Below are 17,891 nucleotides of genomic sequence, written 5' to 3'. Positions count from 1 at the left end.
GTCATACGTTCATCAATAGAAATTAGTACTCTGCTTGTCTGTATGTTTGAACTATTCTTAACCATCTGTCAAAATGACTAGGGATAACCAGGTATGATACAATCTTCATCTTTTACAAAGATTTCTTCTCACAACCATCTTGAAGGGAGTGCCATAGTTTTGAGGTATGGCTGAAAATGTGTAGTTGGCTGCTTTTGTGTTTTTTTAACCTGGGAATTTCCATTATCATCCAGGCTTTGCTTCTCATTGTTTTAGTTTCCCGTTGAAGTAAGACATTTGTTATAAATGTTTCACTTTGTTTGCTGAACAGATGATCTTGAAAATAATACTGATATCCATGGTAACCAGGACAAATCCATAAAAATGGGAGAAGTGTCAATTTCTGAGCTCTAGCTATTAACCTAGCTGTGCTGTTGGCGACTATTTTTAACAGGTGTTAAGGGCTCTTTGGTGAGATCAGCTATAACAGCATTACCAAATGTACCATAGGTTCCACCTCCCAGAACAAAGTGCCATTCTGGGGTGCTCTGTTTCATTTTCTTGAGGAAAGATAGTTGTTACATGTCAGTTTTTGGAATTCCAGCATTGTGGTCGTGCATGCTGAGATTAGCATCATTTATGAACCACATGAATATCAAAGAAATTAGTGTGATATCCAGTGGTCTGCAGTGTTCAATACCACAATATACAACCACCTCCCCCCCAAAAAATACTTTTTTGTCCAAAAGTCGAGAGAGATATTATGGGAACAGCGTACATTCTCCCTAACTTACACTATAACCACAAAACGTATCCTACACACTTGTTCTTAAACACTGTACACAAATGTGAATGGCTCTAGAGGAAAAGAAACCACAAAGGATCCCCAGGATGTTTTGTTAGACCCTCACCCACTCTATTAGTGGCATGCTTTATAATAAGGTCTCACTCTAGTCCCTTTAAACCAGAGTGGGCTCAATCATATTCCAGGGAGGACTTTAGATATCTTTCTGCTGGGGTCCTAAAAGATGAAAATGTCAACAAACAAGAAAAGTAATTTTGGCAGAATAATCATTTTTATGACAGCTATTCTTCCAGCTAGGGAAACGTGGTGACCTATCCATTTATTTACTTTATCTTGTATCTCAGAAAACCCTCTGCCATAGCTCGCTCTGAATATAACCTTCATGTCTCCCTGAATCCTAATCCCTTGATATTTCACGGATTCCTGCTGCTGGTGTTGCAATCGATACTCAAGTTCAGGCCTTTAGGTCAACAAAAGTAAGGGGAATATCTCTAGATTTCCCGTATTGATTGGTAAGCCCAGGAACAATCCAACACCAATGATCTCCCTGATGTCCGGGGATAAAATGCACAGTGGTGCCATCATGTTTTACATTATATTCGACTGCAATAACAAATAACAGAGGGGACAGGAGACTTGCCCAGTCGGGTCTCTCTTGTTATTGAAATTATTGTGGCATGCAGCCGTTTACTCATTCCCGACCCCATGATTGTTACATTTTTTCAAAAACAAACTTCCAATGCATGTTTTTTTTTTAAATAATTAAACACTGTCCTTGATGCCATGGGCATTTTATCCAAGCAAACGGAAGGATATTGATGCTTTTCTACCATGGTTGCCATTCTCTGCATGTCCTGCAAGTCTTCAGTTAAATTTTGCTTTCAGGACCAATTGTTGGTGTCATTTATTTGAAGTTTTTTCTAGTGCAATAAGAGAAAGTACAATAAGGGTGCCATATGTCAAAAGATATACAGACTGATGTACAGGAAAGGATAAGTCCACCTGAACTCATTCCATATTGCATGCGGTGTAATAGTGACACTATACACGTGTGGCATACTCATAGTGTCATAAGTGTCATACGTGTCTTGTTGTGAGATCCAATTTCACACAACTCTTATTCTAAGTCAGGATCATCTTTGCCCTTTGGAGGAAGGCCTAAGGTACCCCTATAGTCACACTCTTGGTGAACTGCATAGACCACAGTTCTCAAACAGTCCATGTAACACTAATCTGATGGTAACCAACTTGTAAAATGCACAGTAATTTTCTTATTACAAACAGCGCACTTGAGGGTGCACATTTTAAAATCATATAACTTCTAAGCTGGATCAGCACGGGGTGCAACTATTTACATCCAATTACAAGTTTGTTGCATTGCACATTAATTGATCATGAATCGACCCGCTCCAGGGTGCACCAGATTTTCTTGTTGAAATTCATGGGCGCACACACTAATTGGTGCACATGCGCCTGAAATGCTATTAGTGGTACATTTGTATTTATGGCCTAGATGCATTTATGTTCATTTGCATACTTATACACTTTAAATGTGTTATAACCATTAAGACAGACCTATCTCATTAAATCCACTGTAGCCCAACTCCTGTCTGCTCAGTCCAAGTTTTTTCAGATCCATGCATTTAAAGCCCATGGGACATTTGTACCCTTCTCCATCAGGTGAGCAGTGAGTATCGGGAATAGCTAGATTATTCCAGGTCACATTGCTGTAAAGACAAAACAAACAACATATTACACACAATCAACAGATATACAAAGTTATAAACTACACATGTGGTTGTGCATTCTTAATATAAAAAAAATGATTCGATATCTTTGTTTGCAATTTTCCGATCTTTTGAAAGCTAGGAATCCAAAGAGCTGTTACAAAGCATGCGTTCCCTTTTCCATTTATTCAAATTCTTCTACTAGTATTACCAGTGAATATCTCTTGTGATATTTAGAACCAAATATTTCATAATTTTTGATCAACCCATTATAGCAACTTCAGTCTACTGATATCGGCCACGGCCCATTAGAAATACATATCATTATTTCTAAAAATAACAAAATACTCGTATTCGTAAATGTCTTCTCAATGTAAAGTCTCATTGGAGCCGGAAAGAATGGCTAGTGCTGGGGAGCAGAAACAGCTAAGGATATCAGAACACCTTAGGAACGGCCATCGACTTTGTCCTGTTCAAAGCCCGAGTGGTTCTGAGGGTTGGTGGCGCCACCATGCTGGGCATCACCCTGGTGGGTAAATGGGTGAGCGAGCGAGCAGAATACTCTGTTTAGTAAAGGAAGCACCAGTACTATACTATATTTAAGCACACTCGCTGATTCGTCCCCTGGTAAGGTCATGACAACGCAAGCACATTGACAAAGGCAACAGACCTATACATGTCGTCAATCTCTACTTTGCTCCTATGAAATATCAAACCAGCAAATACACATGGCGCCACCGTTTGTCACACAGTCTAAGCTCCTTTCACATGTTCCCCCTGTGAGAAGCTGGATATCAGGAGGTGGATTAAAGGTGGGTTGGAGGTGCCTGATAAGAGGAAGGCTTCCACCTCATGTGTGGAGCTTCTGTCCAATTGATGCCCATTAAAGGGCCTGTCAGGCCCTTTATTCCGTTGGGCATTTACCCAATGGGCTAGAGCCCTCTGAGACCCATTTTCAAAGCCTTCCGCTCCTGGTGCCTCTTTCACTTTCCCCAGCTCCGTGAGATTAATTGCAGCCAGCTAGGGGAGGATTAAAGAGAAAAAGAAAGCGAGGGAGGCAAGGGAAAGGTAGAGAGAAACCAATCAGAGGGGGAGTTGAGAGAGGAGTAAAAAAATGGATAGATGGAAAGAGACAGAGTACGGCATCATGAGTAAATGATGAGAACGTGCCGGTTTGAGCATTTTCGCCAAGTCTGTTTTTGGTTCCATAGTCTGGCCTGTCTATTATAAGGTGAGAAAAAACTCCAGGTCATCAAAGGCAGACTGAGAAAAAGCTTTTGTTTATTTTTGTTGTGAGGGGAGGTCGAAGTGCCTCACATGCAGTACTTGGCACAAGACGAATTCCTATAGCCAAAAATAATCAATAACCACTGTATTAACCACCAACCCTGGGTGCTGGAGTAACATGTTACTCACCATGAAATGCTTCAGCACCTTGTCTCTGGAATTAAGCGCTAGAGACATACAATTACAATACAATAGATTTATATAGCGCCCCAATAGACAAAGCTATCTCTATAGCACCACCATACAAATGTGAGAGGGTACGCATCAATCTGGGTAGTTAGTTAGTGTATTTATATTTCTATTAGTAATTTGTATAGTGATAAAATTTTCTACAGTAGCTGTTTCAGGGTGAAAGACAAGGCGAAGAAGAAAAAGCTTAGAGAGAAATTGAATAGTTCAAGATTTAGCTGTGAAGTAGTGTTCTTTGTTTCTAATGAACAATATAAAATTAAAATATATATACATTATATATATAATTGAAGGATTGTTGCTCATAAAAGAAAATCGTTGGAATGCTAAAAGTTTATAAACTTATCCATATTCATATTCCTGTACATATAAAAAATAAGATCATTGTGATGTATATTATATTTTGTTAAAAACTGAAAATTAAAAAACGAAGTTGTAAAAACAAAGATGATAACAGTGGTGTTATGTCATGATTCCTTAACAGTATTAGTAATTTAGTAAAATGAATGTTCCAACTAAAATACAATGCTAGATTTGTTCTCAATGATTACTGGTAAAGATTGTGAACAAAACGTACAGCGACAACATGTACCTCATCCTGAAGCTGAAATATGCCCCCTGTACGTAAAATCAATCTTCATTGTGTTTTACTGATGCACTGCATGGACAGCTTTAGTTCTTATTTGAAAATAAAGGAAGAGCTCATTTAATGCCTAGGGTGTTTGTAAGAGCCTCTGAGGTACTGGTAAGCCACAGAATGGTATTCTTATTGGTTTTGGTAGTCAGATTTCTATCTGACATGGCTTATTCTGGTTGTGTCAAAGCCTCTTTGCTTGACCGAGGGATCAAGCAGACAGGAACACCCTGAGTCCCATGTCCTTAATGAGCCCAAGATTTTTCATCTCACAGCAAGATACTCCTTTCCTTTGCAGATGTCTCTGCCATCTATTCACCTGCCTGTTATTAAAAGTAGGGAAAGGTCTTTGGGGCCATAGCAGATATCTTCTATGTCAGCAAAAAGAGCAGAGTCTTCCCCAGTGTACTGTGTGGAAAGCCTTGCCCTGTCCTTTAAATGTGACATCAGTACCACGACTGCATGGAAGTGAAGTCGATAACTTATTTAGGGCGAAATTCTCCTGAGTTAGAACACTGGAATGTTGACAGTTTCGTTGAAAGCAATTGAGTGGCAGTGGGCTTCAAACACTGGCACAGGTTGCTGTTGTTAAATTTTAAATGTCCTTAACCTATGTCATGTCCTCTCTCCTGTCTCCCCTAAGTATACGGGCATTGTGCAGGGGAGTGTCAAATGCAGAGGCTGTGGTCTACGGAAAGCAGCAAAATGTCTGTCCTCCAGTGGGTCAGATATCATTGATTGCCCATATAGCAAGACCAGTGGAATGAGGGAGGGAGGGACCCCTTTTCTCCCTGTGCCTTGCTAAACAAAGAAAAGCATAGCCCTTGGCAGGATGGCAAAAATGAGTGCTAGTTAGCCAGGGCAGCACAAGGCTAGATTCTTTGTTAGCAAAGTCCTTATGGACTTAACTGGCCTGACTCAGTTATTGAGATACCCCATGGGGCTGGATTTATTCACAAGGATAGGGAGAGCCACAAAGGGGGTAAGGATGCTCTTGTAACCATCTATCATGCTTCTCTACACCTGGCCTTCCTATAGTGCCCTTCCTTTGAGCCAGCCAAAATGCTGCTATTTCAGTTAACTCTTTCCCATACTATTTAATCCACTGGCTGCCTCGGGTATAGTCCTCCTGAACTTGCCACTGTCATTGGGAAGGCCATTGGAGTGTTGTTTAGCACAGATGTACTTAAATATTCCCATTTCATGATGTTGGAGAAAAGTCAACATTTGGCTTGAACAGGCAGAAACGAGTTCACTAATTGAATCTTTAAACTTGTTAGGGTTCACTCAATCATTTTGTTCTCTCCCTCATTAGTAGGGACACACTCTGAATACTATTTGTCTTCCAACAACTTACTTTTGATTGCTCTTCTGTTAGCTTTGTCAGTGATGGATTATAAATGTGACTCTTTTCATATTTGGAACCACTCAACTATTACAATTAACATCACCACAGGAGACCATCATTGGCTAGCGTACCCTTTGGGGTAGGAGTAACATCACTAAGCTGAAAGTGACCTTAGAGCACTCTTCCTCACCTGACAAAATTGAAGAGCATATGAATGTCAGTGCCTTCCATTTCTGTGAGTGGATCCCTGTAGCATTCAATAATGTTTTCTTTTTAAATTACTACGTTTCCACGGGGTATTTTTTCCCAGCCTATATGCATTTCAAAGAGCTTTCTGACCCCAAGTGCTGCTGTAAGGCATTAGAAGGCAATGAGAAACTGCTTATAGTGGTATCCATAAAGAAACCTACACTATGAACTCAAATCTTAAAAACTATTTACATAAAAGACAGTGTCACATAATCAATATCTGTTATTCAAATTACTGACAAGACAATGAAAGAAGTTTTCAAGATAGTGAAAAATATTTTTCTCTGCCTCAATATACTTTCTCCTGATCTCTATGACTTTATTTCCTCTTATTGAGAAAATCGCTTTGAATATTCACCACTCATTTGATAATGGTAACACCACAACTGCAATATCAATGACGTGGATGATAAACCTGAGAATCTGATATCCACACTCACAATTTAAGTTACTACAACTTGAGAGCATCAAAAAACATGATTTGAAGGTCTTAGAACTTGGGTCTCTGGTTGGCAGAGGTATGCACCCTGTCCAAGTAGGGACAGCAATTCTAGTCATGGTAAGTCATGATACTGTAAGGCTATCTGTATTTAACAACTGGCTCAATTTTACCACTGACTCCATCTTGTGCTTAGCTTAGCTTCAAATGCCGTCACATTCGTGGTGCAGGTTTTTTTACACGCACAGATAGTTAACGTGTTTTTGCTCTTTCACACCAAGGATGGGAACATAACATGAGGGAGTGGCAGAGATAAGGATGCACCAGGCAGAGAATGTTTATGGTAGAGCAGGGTACAGCTCGGTCTTGGAAGTACACCATGGGATCGGGCCAGTCTATAGCATGTTCTTTCAACACTGACCTGTTACGGACAGCGTTTAAACAACAATTTACCTGACGAGAGGGGGTTTTCTAGAACCTTCCTCTTACGTTTGTTTAAAGTATATAAGGTGGGGAAACTTGACAACTGTGAGAAGAAGGAACTCATCTGGGAATAGACGCATTGCCCAGAAATTAAATCCCGTTGAGGTCGGTCTCCCTCTTGTTTCAGTTGTCCAGGGTTCCACAACCTGAAGCTGATAGGCAAGGGAGGATGTCAGAGTCTAGCCACATGGAGATACATTTTTAATTCTTATTTTTAGCTTTGCGGTGTGCATGCATGAGTACGTAGTCACTATATAGATATATATATGTATATATATATATATATATATATATATATATATGTAGATATATATATATATATATATATACATATTAACAAAACATTTCCTCATGATGCAAGAAAAGGTCAGGACACTTCCAGCCAGTCAAGAAAAGTTTTTACTGTTACACAGGAGGTTCCTCCCAACGCGTTTTGGCCGTAGCCTTGATCACGGATGGGGGAAATGAGCACATTGATCATTGAAATACCTTAATCCATTAACACAAAAAACAGACTACTTAAAACATCTGAACAAATTACTCAGACCCGCAGTGGCCATGTTGGAATGGTGCATAATAGGCAAGTCAGTTCAAACCACGGAATCCTATTTAAAGAGCATTTAAAACTTATTGTGCTTATATCTAGGAGCTTATCAGAGAACTCTTTAGAAATTTACCAGAGGACTCTGAATGCACAATTCCAATACTTGCCCCTATCAGTAATACAAATAAATATCCGTATAATACTTAGGCACAGCCAATACACGTATTATAAAAATACCTAAAAGCACGTTGTTATTTTTACTCACTTAAGTCTATTCTGCACCTTCATTCTCCTGCCGCAGAGTCTATGTATAATTATACCCATTAACAACCCATTACCAATACTAACAACTTCATGTAATACATATTGAAACATGTAATACAAACTGGACCACCAAAAACATATGCCATCCCTAACACCCAAAGCAAGAAAAGAAATCCTTAACCCAGGTGACTACTCATTTCTTCACTGGAGTTTAAACCTCCAGGGGAGAGGGTCATGAATCTAATGATATATTTTGATTCCAGAATACGTAATGTTTTTTGCCTGTCACCTCCCCGCATATCCAAACTAACTTGATCACAGACTAAACAACTCAGCAATTTTTTGTTGCCTCGATGCTCTTCTTGAAAATGTCTTGCCACACAGTAGTTACGGTCATTATTGCGAATAGCTTGTATATGTTCCAGGACTCTCTTCTTTGCTTTGTGTATTGTGCTGCCCACATATATTTCATTACATGGGCACTTCAGACAGTATATACAGAATTCTGTGTTGCAGTTGTAATGTCCCAAAATCCTGTACCTATTCTGTCCATTTCCCCAGATAACATCTGGGCAGTTCACACTAAATCTGCACGGCTAACACTGCTGGCAGCAATAGAATCCTGCAACACTGGAACCATCCTGCACCTTCTTTTTTGAGCTAACTACCACATTGTGGCTCAAACTGTCACGTATAGATCTCCCTCTCCGAAAAGTAATAGATGGTGAATCATGGACAAAATTCCTAAGGTGGGAATCTGTCTGCAGGATATGCCAACTTTTACTCAGAATCTGTCTCAGCCTAAAAGCTTGACTTGAAAAAGTCGTAAGAAATCTCATTTTCTGATCATTACTATTGGGCTTATGCGCAGAATAGAGTAAGTCTGATATATATATCTATATATATATTCATTGTTGAAGTATTGCATTTTTTTTGTTTCTTTGATAATGATTATCCTACTGCTGTGATTATGTTGAGAATGTGTGTTGCTGCACTTGAAATAAAAGCTCACATTAATCTTTCTGTTTATGAAACTTGGAAAGTGCCTTAATAAATTAATTACTCACACTAAGAGAGCTGCATTCTTTACATTCCTTTCATTTTGTTTCCTCTCAGTCTGAAGCAGAGCACCACAGATACATACACAGAATTAACCTGTGCTGACCCCTGGTGGCTTGGCGCAGAACAAGCAGGCTTAATCTAAGAGGCAATGTGTAAATAATTGGTGCAACACACTCAACCAATAGCACAGTCAAACACCACAAAAAGACTCCACACTGGTTTAGAAAAATAGAGGATGCTTACAAGTTAAGACCACAACAACAAAAATCCAATCAATATATCCTGAGATGTCACTTTTATCAAGTCAATTACAAAAGTAAAAACAGTGCCTCAAGCGTTTCCAGTGTATGTGAAGATCATCCACCTTATAAAAAATCATTCAGCTGGCCCTTCGTTGTTAAGCAAGTATTGCCTAATTTCCATTCTCCCTTTTCCAGCTAGGATTCTGGAAAGAGAAATTGACAACCAGTTTTCAGAGAAGGGCTTTCACTCTCTACATGGAATAGTGGTGACACTGCTGGGCCTTACTGTTGACGTTCTAATTAATAATGTTAGATCAGGGTGGCAGTGTTAAGCTCATTCTATGAGATCTTAGTGCTGCCCTCAATACTGTTTCCCATACATTTCTATGCCATAGTTTACTTTCAGTTGGTGGATGAAACCCATCATTGAAGTGGTTCTCTTGTTTCCTGAGTCAATGATCATTGTTCTGAAGCCTTATCATTCTAAAGTTATCCCCCAGGCTCCTCAATGGACTCTACTTTAATTTAACCTTCACATGACACCTCTAGGTGATCTAATTCTAAGCAATTTGTTTTCTCGTATGTCCTACTCAGAAGCCACACAGATTATTGTCTTTTTGGCAGATAAATCTATTGCCTGTGCCCAAAATTTGAATTTATGTCTCCTGGCAGTGGCAATTTGAACAAAGGTCATTCTCCCAAGCTCAATGGTGGCAAGATACATCTTTTGCCTTTTGGAGGGCCTTTCTAATGCTGTTGCCCTTTGGGTGGCCACTGAAACTGGGTACTGCTCCATCTCCAAGAAAGTCAGCAAAAATTTGGGAGTAATCTTGGATGTCACACTCACTTAAAAACAAATTAACACTCTTACCTCCTCATGTTTTTCCTATCCACGCTTGTTATGCAAAGTACTTCTGCTTCCCACTAATTCAAGTTGCATGGTGATTTGAGCCATCGTTCTGTCCCGCATCGATCATTGCAACTCACTATATCTGGGACGTCCGAAGAAATCTATCCAAAGCTTGAAATGTATTCAGAATCTTGTGATAGCAATAATAGTTGGTTTTCCTCCACAAAGCTTCATCTCCTCTTGTTTTAAAGAGATAAGCTGGCAGCCAGTGCAGCAATTATTTTTAAATCATTTAGTATTTGTCATTAGACCTTTCATAAACAAGACTTCGTATTTATGCAATTTAGGATTCATTATTGCATTCTCTTGCAGAGACTACGTTCCTCTGATGCACTATTATTATTAGTTCCTCATATTTCTCCTATTAGTCAAGGGGGAAAAGTCTTCTATGACCATGCACAAAAATTGAGGTGTGTCCTCCCTCTTCATTTCCGCTCAGAAGCTAACCATCTGAAATCATGCACGTGTGTGAAAGCTTTGTTTTTCTTTCAGATTGTATGGCTTCACTGTAACTAGTGCTGGGGCACCCTTTTTAAATAACTGTCCATACAGAATAAGCAGCCTTCATTCATTTTCCCATTCATATACACTCTGGCTGGTGATTTGTGACATCTACTATTCCAATCCTTAATTAATTCTCACAGATCACCCTGCCTACCTTCTCAGCTGCTCTTGTGTGCACTGCTGCAAACTATCCAAGAGTATCCTTCTCTGCAAACCATAACTCATTCCACCAAATGACATCTCAAAACACACTGAGAACATCAATAATGATATCTCAGAGTACCTAATTGATGTCATTACTGCTAAAAGACATCACCAAGGACATCATTGATTACATTTCTCCCGTGAAGACCTATAACATCAACAAATATAGGACTAATATGTTCATAAAGTACATTACAAATTAATGTTCAAAATCATACCTTCAGAGCTTTTGACTGCTAAACTATCTACTAGCAAGGTGTTTGAACAAAATAGGTTATTGTGCAGGCACAATTTCGTTTACATTGATGGTGCACATTGTGTTAGCTTTTCCACACATCCAAGACTCCAAGTAGTTAGCATACTTATTATACAGCATTTGACAAAAAGTGGTATTGATTCCAAGGGTCTAAATACCAAGGTAGCCTATACTTAAATCACCATTGCATCTCTATCCTCTTTATGCACCCTCAGCTCACAATAGGTATGCAGCTTAGAGAGAATAATGCACTCTGTAAATTAGTAGAGTGCTTGTCTGTTGAGCCTCTGTTCACTTTCTACTTTCTCCAGCTTGAGATCAGCACACAAACTGACAGTCGTCAACTAATGTAGGCGTGCGAACTGTGTGCCAAATGTTGTGCACATTTTTCAAATGATGCCAGAGCTATTAAGAAGTCGAAAAAGATCTTTGCAACTGAAAAGTAGACCTAATCAGTCATATCACTGACTTTGTAATGTATTGAAAACTTTTTCTTTAATTTGCTTATATCAGTAGTCCAATTCTGCATTAAATTCGACAGAGACTGACCATGTTTACAGTTGTGGCTCGCTGCGCTGTGAAGGGGTGGGGCAGAGCATTGGGGGGAGGTTGGTGGGAGGATAAACATTAAATTATTTAAAAAAAGTACCTTCCTTGCTTTGTCGCCGTGCTGCCACTCCTTCTTCCTGAGAGGAGGCACACACTCCCAGCCTGCCTTGCGGCCAATCTTGACGCTGCCCAGAGCAGCATTAGGATTGTCTGGGAGCACCCCGGCCAGGGCACTTCTAGGCAGATTGGGAGTCTGTGCCTGCTCTCTCCATCCCAGCAACACAGTACCAGACTGGAGAGAGCCCTGTGCGCATGTGTGTTTTGCCAGCCCCAGACAGCCCGCCAAACATTCACGCACTCTGAGGGGAGTGCTCTGTGCACTCCGCTCATTCCTGTCATCCCCAATGCCCCCCCACCTTTAACGACGAAACAATAATAAACATGTTTTATTAACATTTTGTTGTAAAAGGTTTGCAGCGGCTGCTGCTGGCGGGGGGCAACGCTCCTCCGCCATTGCGGAGGATCCGCTGCTGTATGTTTACTGTAATCTTGGCATGCAAAGTTTTATGTAGGTTCATCAAGAGGCAAAAGCGTTAAACCACGGTGTCATAAAACCTTTGATTTGTAATGAATGTAACACCGTTTAACAGATCTCCATGAAATGAGATGCTGCAACTGGATCTAACTTTCTCACAGGCTGCCAAATTCTTTGCAGATTCATCATGGAGTGGGAAAATTAACAAAATGGTCGGAAATTCGCAAATTTGCTATTACCTTTGGTGACATTTTATCGGTATGAAAGTTGTCAAACTAAAAAATAGCCCTTCTCGGAATAAAGTTCTAGTTTCATACCAAATGTTTGTAATTCTGTTGAGCAACCTTTGTTGTAGAGGAGTGGAACTATTCCTGTAACAGGTGAAATAGAAAACACTTCAGCTAAATTTACTGAAGGTTTTGCCTGAATGCACCCATAATGCAAAGCAGCACAGAGCCGCACCACTTGCCACAGCAATCTACTATATATTATAAAACCCTGCAGTCATAGATCAAAATTGTACTGCATAATGCGAGCACCCACACAATTCTTTGTAATTTTAGTCTGTTCGGTTTTTACTCACTTATGTGTAAGTTCTCCACTTGGACTTACAGTGGCAAAGCATAGCCACTTATGTAAACTTTCATCCATGTTTTTTTGCAGATTTTCCTAACAATCCTAAAAGGGCCTTTTTTAGTGCAATGTGAGACTTAACCATCATAAGAGAGTCAATATAGCTGACTTTATAATATATTTGTTTTCTCTAGCATCTCTCTTTTTGAATAAGATACAAGAGACAAAGCAGAGAATACGGACTGCAACAAAAAGAGGTGCATGTATGTCCAATGAATATTGTTAAGAGAGTGAAACAAAAGGCTGGCTTGTGGGCAGAATTAGAGTTCGATGGTCACCGAAAACCGTCTAATGTCTGAAGGAAATGTAAACTAGAAGTGGACAGCTGGAAGTCTTCCATCAGAAGGTTAGTGCTGTAGCAGAAATTCAGCCAGTGGATTCCACTCCATATTTAAAGTTTCCTCCAGACAAAAAGGAGGATTTGCATCAGCAGCATTGAAGGCATCATGGGCCCTACTGCACCTCCCACACTGTTGACAGCTGCTGATTTTTAGTTAACATTGGGCCCAAGATCTAGCTGAAACTTTTATAGCCCTGTTTCATAGGTCTACGAGTGAAAATCCTACAAGGAGGGTTTAAAACAGTAAGTGCAAGCATAGCTGCATGGTTACAGGAAGCACTTTCATATATGGGCATCCATTCATTGCCTCCTCGCTGTGATGCATATTCAGAGCAATTTCAATCAGCCACCTCTTCCTGGAGGAACCATTCTTAACAGTGATAATTATTTCAATGTGCTCTTAAATGAAGACTAGAAGCATTGCCGGTGTTACCTGCAGAACTAAGAGTACAAGTACGTTCCCAGTAGACAAGAACACCACCTAATAATACAGCTGCCATGAAAATAACTGCTGAAAAGGCCAATGCGCGGCGCGCGCCGCAAACGAAATTTCCAACAGCGAAAAATACATGGCACCAGAATAAATTATGAGTAATTACCCCAGTTTGAAGATATAATTTAAAGCACGTGAAAAATCATCTCTAACGGACGGATGATCGCTGCACAGAAGTAACATGCAGTTCTTAGATAAAAAGACTGCTTCAAAAAAAAAAACGCCATTCATGCTAAAATATCCATTAATGTGTTTTATTTTTGTTCTTTACTACAGTTCATGGGCAGATGGGACTACAATGCATTTAGATTTAATTTACTCATGGATGAGCCTTTGAGTAAACATTTGTAAGCAAGTAGCAAAGAGCTGAAAACCTACTCTTTCCACAAATACATAGAGGCATATTTAAGAGCCCCTAACGCCACCTTAGCGCCGCCATAGCGTCATGTTTTTATGCTAGTGCGGTTGAAAAGTGGCTTTTCTGCCGCACCATTGCCCATATTTATACTTTTTTATCGCTGCTTTTGTTTAATTTTTTGATGCAAAAGAGGTGCAAACGTACAAAATATAATTGTATATTTTAAAGTATGCAGTGCTAAAAAAGTATAAATATGGGCCCATATTTACAAAGTGGTACAATAACCCTTTTCACCACATAATGCCTGTGCCAGGTATAATGTATGCAAAGAGGGGTGGGGGCATTTCAGCACTAGGAGGCCTGCAAAAAAGTCACAGTGAAATTTTAAAGGTTTCACTGTGCCATTTTTGACGTCATTTTGAACCGCTGGTCAGAGCAGGCATTAAAATGACGCTCCAATAGTAACCTACGGGCCTCCTTGCACTTTGTTGCACTACATCAATGTTTTTGACGCTGGTGTAGCAAAGCACCAGAATAGCATCAAAAACATAGACTCTCTTGTGCTAACGACCGCCATGCTGTGCCGTATTATAAATAGGGCGCAACCATGGTGTCGTTAGGTGCCGGTAGGGGGCGCAAGAAAAGTGTTGCATCATAGCCGATGCACCACTTTTTCTTGAATATTAGCTGGAGTTCTCTAACATACTGGCAGGTCAGGAGGAAAATGAAATTTAATCTAAGCATAAGCACTATTATATAAAAGAAACAAGCATAAGAAACCCAATAGTTTGGACTTTTGAATGGTTAAATGTTGCAGCTAGCAGTTGCGTAGTTTGGTCCATAGGCACTTTCTAGACAAGGTGTAGCCACGGTCGTTGGGGCAATGGATTTTTTCGTCCTGTTTCAAAAGTTCTCCAATATAAAACATTGCTATACCATGGATTGTACCATTAAAAAGCACTGGCCTGGCTAGATGGACACAGGACCTCATTTCTAGTTCCCTGTTACTTCTGGTGAATGCTTGTTCTGGAATGAACGATTCTCCCTGTGAGATAATGGGGACTGCCGCATAAAGACACAGCGCAGGTCACTAATCGCAAGGCATATTCATTTGTGTTACTTTGTGGTCATGATATGAAGTTGTTGAATGTACAATGAAAATACTGCCCTTCGTTAGTTTTTTTCTGGCTCTTTTTCACAGCACTCTTCTTTGAGTTGAGCTTAACCCTGCTAATACAGTCTTTTCAGTACAGAGATCTTAATCCCAGATAGCATGTTGTTATAGTCCAACACTTCATTATGGGATTCTGTTTCAAGGACAGCTGCAGTTAACGTATTTGTTCTACTTTAGCACTTTTACTAACAAAAAGCAAGACTTATTAGCTTTGCCCTTGCTTGTTTTAAATTATAAGTGTGTGCAACATGAGGTCAGGCATAAAAGAGGGTCACTTGAGAACCACGAATGAAGGGTGTATCAGTACTACTGAATTATCTTCGGATCCTATCCACTGTACAGGCACATAGGGCCTGATTACGACTTCGGCGGAGAGGGTTGATCCGTCCCAAATGTGATGGATTTTCCGCCCGCCCTATTACGAGTTCCATAGGCTATAATGGACTCGTAATTCAGCGGGCGGGATATCCGTCACATTTGGGACGGATTAACCCTTTCCGCCAAAGTCGTAATCAGGCCCATGGTCTATAAATGTGGGTCTCTGTTCAAATATGTGTGATACACACTCACCACACCTTTACTAAACAGTTAGCAGGGCTTAACATTGTGTATAGGTTATCTTAATGATGTTTAGTATTTAACATTTCTGTGTGTCGTGATAAAAGACATGAACAGTGGCCACTGGTGGTAATGAGCTGAGTGGCCATCAGAAAGGACAGAGGTTTCCATATGGTAATCAAGCCTAGTTGATCATTTATTAGCTACGCACATTGATTTGACTTTAGAGTGACACCGAATGCTTATGGGAGATATTTGAACCATGGTCTTTGGAAATTGGGCTCGTAAGGTGGCCTAATTAGTTGGCCTGGAAGTTCGGGCTGGACATAATCACTACTAACAGCAAAAGGAGCTTGGGTTATCATAAAGACAGAGCGGGGTTATTACAACTTTGGAGGAGGTGTTAATCCGTCCCAAAAGTGACGGTAAAGTGACGGATATACCACCAGCCGTATTACGAGTTCCATAGGACACAATGTACTCGTAATACGGCTGGTGATATATCCGTCACTTTACCGTCACTTTTGGGACGGATTAACACCTCCTCCACAGTTGTAATAACCCCCAGAATTTGAACTGATGGAATATAATCACAAGAATACACTGAGATACTTGCAATTATATTAATAGAAAAAAGACAGGATATATGTTGGCCCACCATTGGACAATAATGTACTTTTTATTCTGGTGACAGAAATCGTGTAAAATTAAGGAAATCCATAACTTAAGTTTGTTAAAAATAATGAAACATTAATGATGGTGTCAATAACGTAATGTTTTTCTTGACAAAATACTAGTCTTAGTATGCATGGTAACAACACAAAATGGACGCATTGAACTTCTGCACTTTAAATAGGTGAAACAGGCAGAGGACTTATGTTTGGCTAAAAAAAGATCTGCAGGTTGAAACACGTCAGCTGGTTGTGCTCACTGTTCACCAAACTTAGTTAAAGCTTTTCGAACATCAGCTCCTGTAAGTAACATCTGTTCCTTTTTAAGGAATTTCTGAACAATGATAATTAATTAACATAGTTGGCAGACCTGGATGGGTGCTGACCATTGCTGTCGAGTGCTTTACACCGATAGTGTGACTTTGCATATGTAATATAGTATGTGTGAGTATCTTAAATGTATTACTCACAATGGTAAATAATGGCAGACATTGAGATGGCCTAATGATGAAGAGGTGTACTATGAGCAAATTCCCATGAGAAAATGGTATTTGAGTCAAATGTATGAAGATTTGTCAGTTGTGCAATGTCTGACCTGTGAATGGGCCCCCAATCTGCACATTTACAAAGTAGAAATGATAAAAAATCAATGTCCTGTTGCAAACAATCAGATGCAAATTGAATCATGTTTGCATGGCAATTTAGGGTCCTATCATTCTCTTAAACAATAAAGTGATGGAAGGAATGTGTGACTACAACTCAGCCACTGGCGAGCTATCTGGGACACATTCCAGACCAGTGTCTTTTTCCCACTGGTACATTCTAGAAAGAGGCCCACCTAATATCCTTCCATTCAGACATCTCTTGCTTTCTGCATCAAGCCATGGGTCATTTTGCCATCTTGGCCAAATTATGTGGAGCCCAATACATAAATAAATAAATGATTCTTCCTTAATACAACGGACAATAGAATAAATGGATTGCTTAATTTCCAAGGTTCCAACATAAACAAATGTGGTTACTAAACACAGAAAAGTGGTCTTAAATTGTCATCTGCTGCAAAACAAAGATCCCTATACCACCTTGAAACGTCTTTGCAAGATTCCTGAAGCAAAACATATTTTTATGGGTACATTTTATTCATGACTGGCTCCTTTTGATGAGAGTAAGTTTATACTGTTTGTATTCCATCAGACAATAGAAGTTAATCCCCCATCTTATTCCTTTTGGGAAAAGACCAGCAGTGGTTCCTCCATTGGAGCTGAGGAGCATCCCTCCCTCAAACTGCTGTGCAGAAAGTGTGAAAAATAAAATGTCAATACAATTATTTTATGACAAATTTATTGTTTACTCTCTGCAAGCAAATGGAAGGAGAGGGCGGGGCCAGTGTGTCACTGCTGCTGACTGACACAGAGCGGCAACTTCAGTTTGAAGTGTGCATGTTGATTTGGCTG

General features: G+C 39.9%; 1 protein-coding gene across 1 annotated transcript in view; it reads right to left on the bottom strand.

The window, feature by feature from the left end:
• The window catches only part of NALCN (sodium leak channel, non-selective), a 2,264,872-nt gene that overhangs the window by 1,820,370 nt on the left and 426,611 nt on the right, over positions 1-17,891 (bottom strand). The window contains exon 6 of the mRNA XM_069205064.1: positions 2,360-2,511. Within this exon, the coding sequence (XP_069061165.1) occupies positions 2,360-2,511 (152 nt within the window). The remainder of the gene's footprint in view (positions 1-2,359; positions 2,512-17,891) is intronic.

This window comes from Pleurodeles waltl, chromosome 8 (assembly GCF_031143425.1).
Source record: "Pleurodeles waltl isolate 20211129_DDA chromosome 8, aPleWal1.hap1.20221129, whole genome shotgun sequence".
NCBI classification, from domain to species: Eukaryota; Metazoa; Chordata; class Amphibia; order Caudata; family Salamandridae; genus Pleurodeles; species Pleurodeles waltl.
The sequence above is the reverse complement of the archived record's forward strand: the minus strand, read 5'-3'. Positions and strand labels throughout refer to the sequence as shown.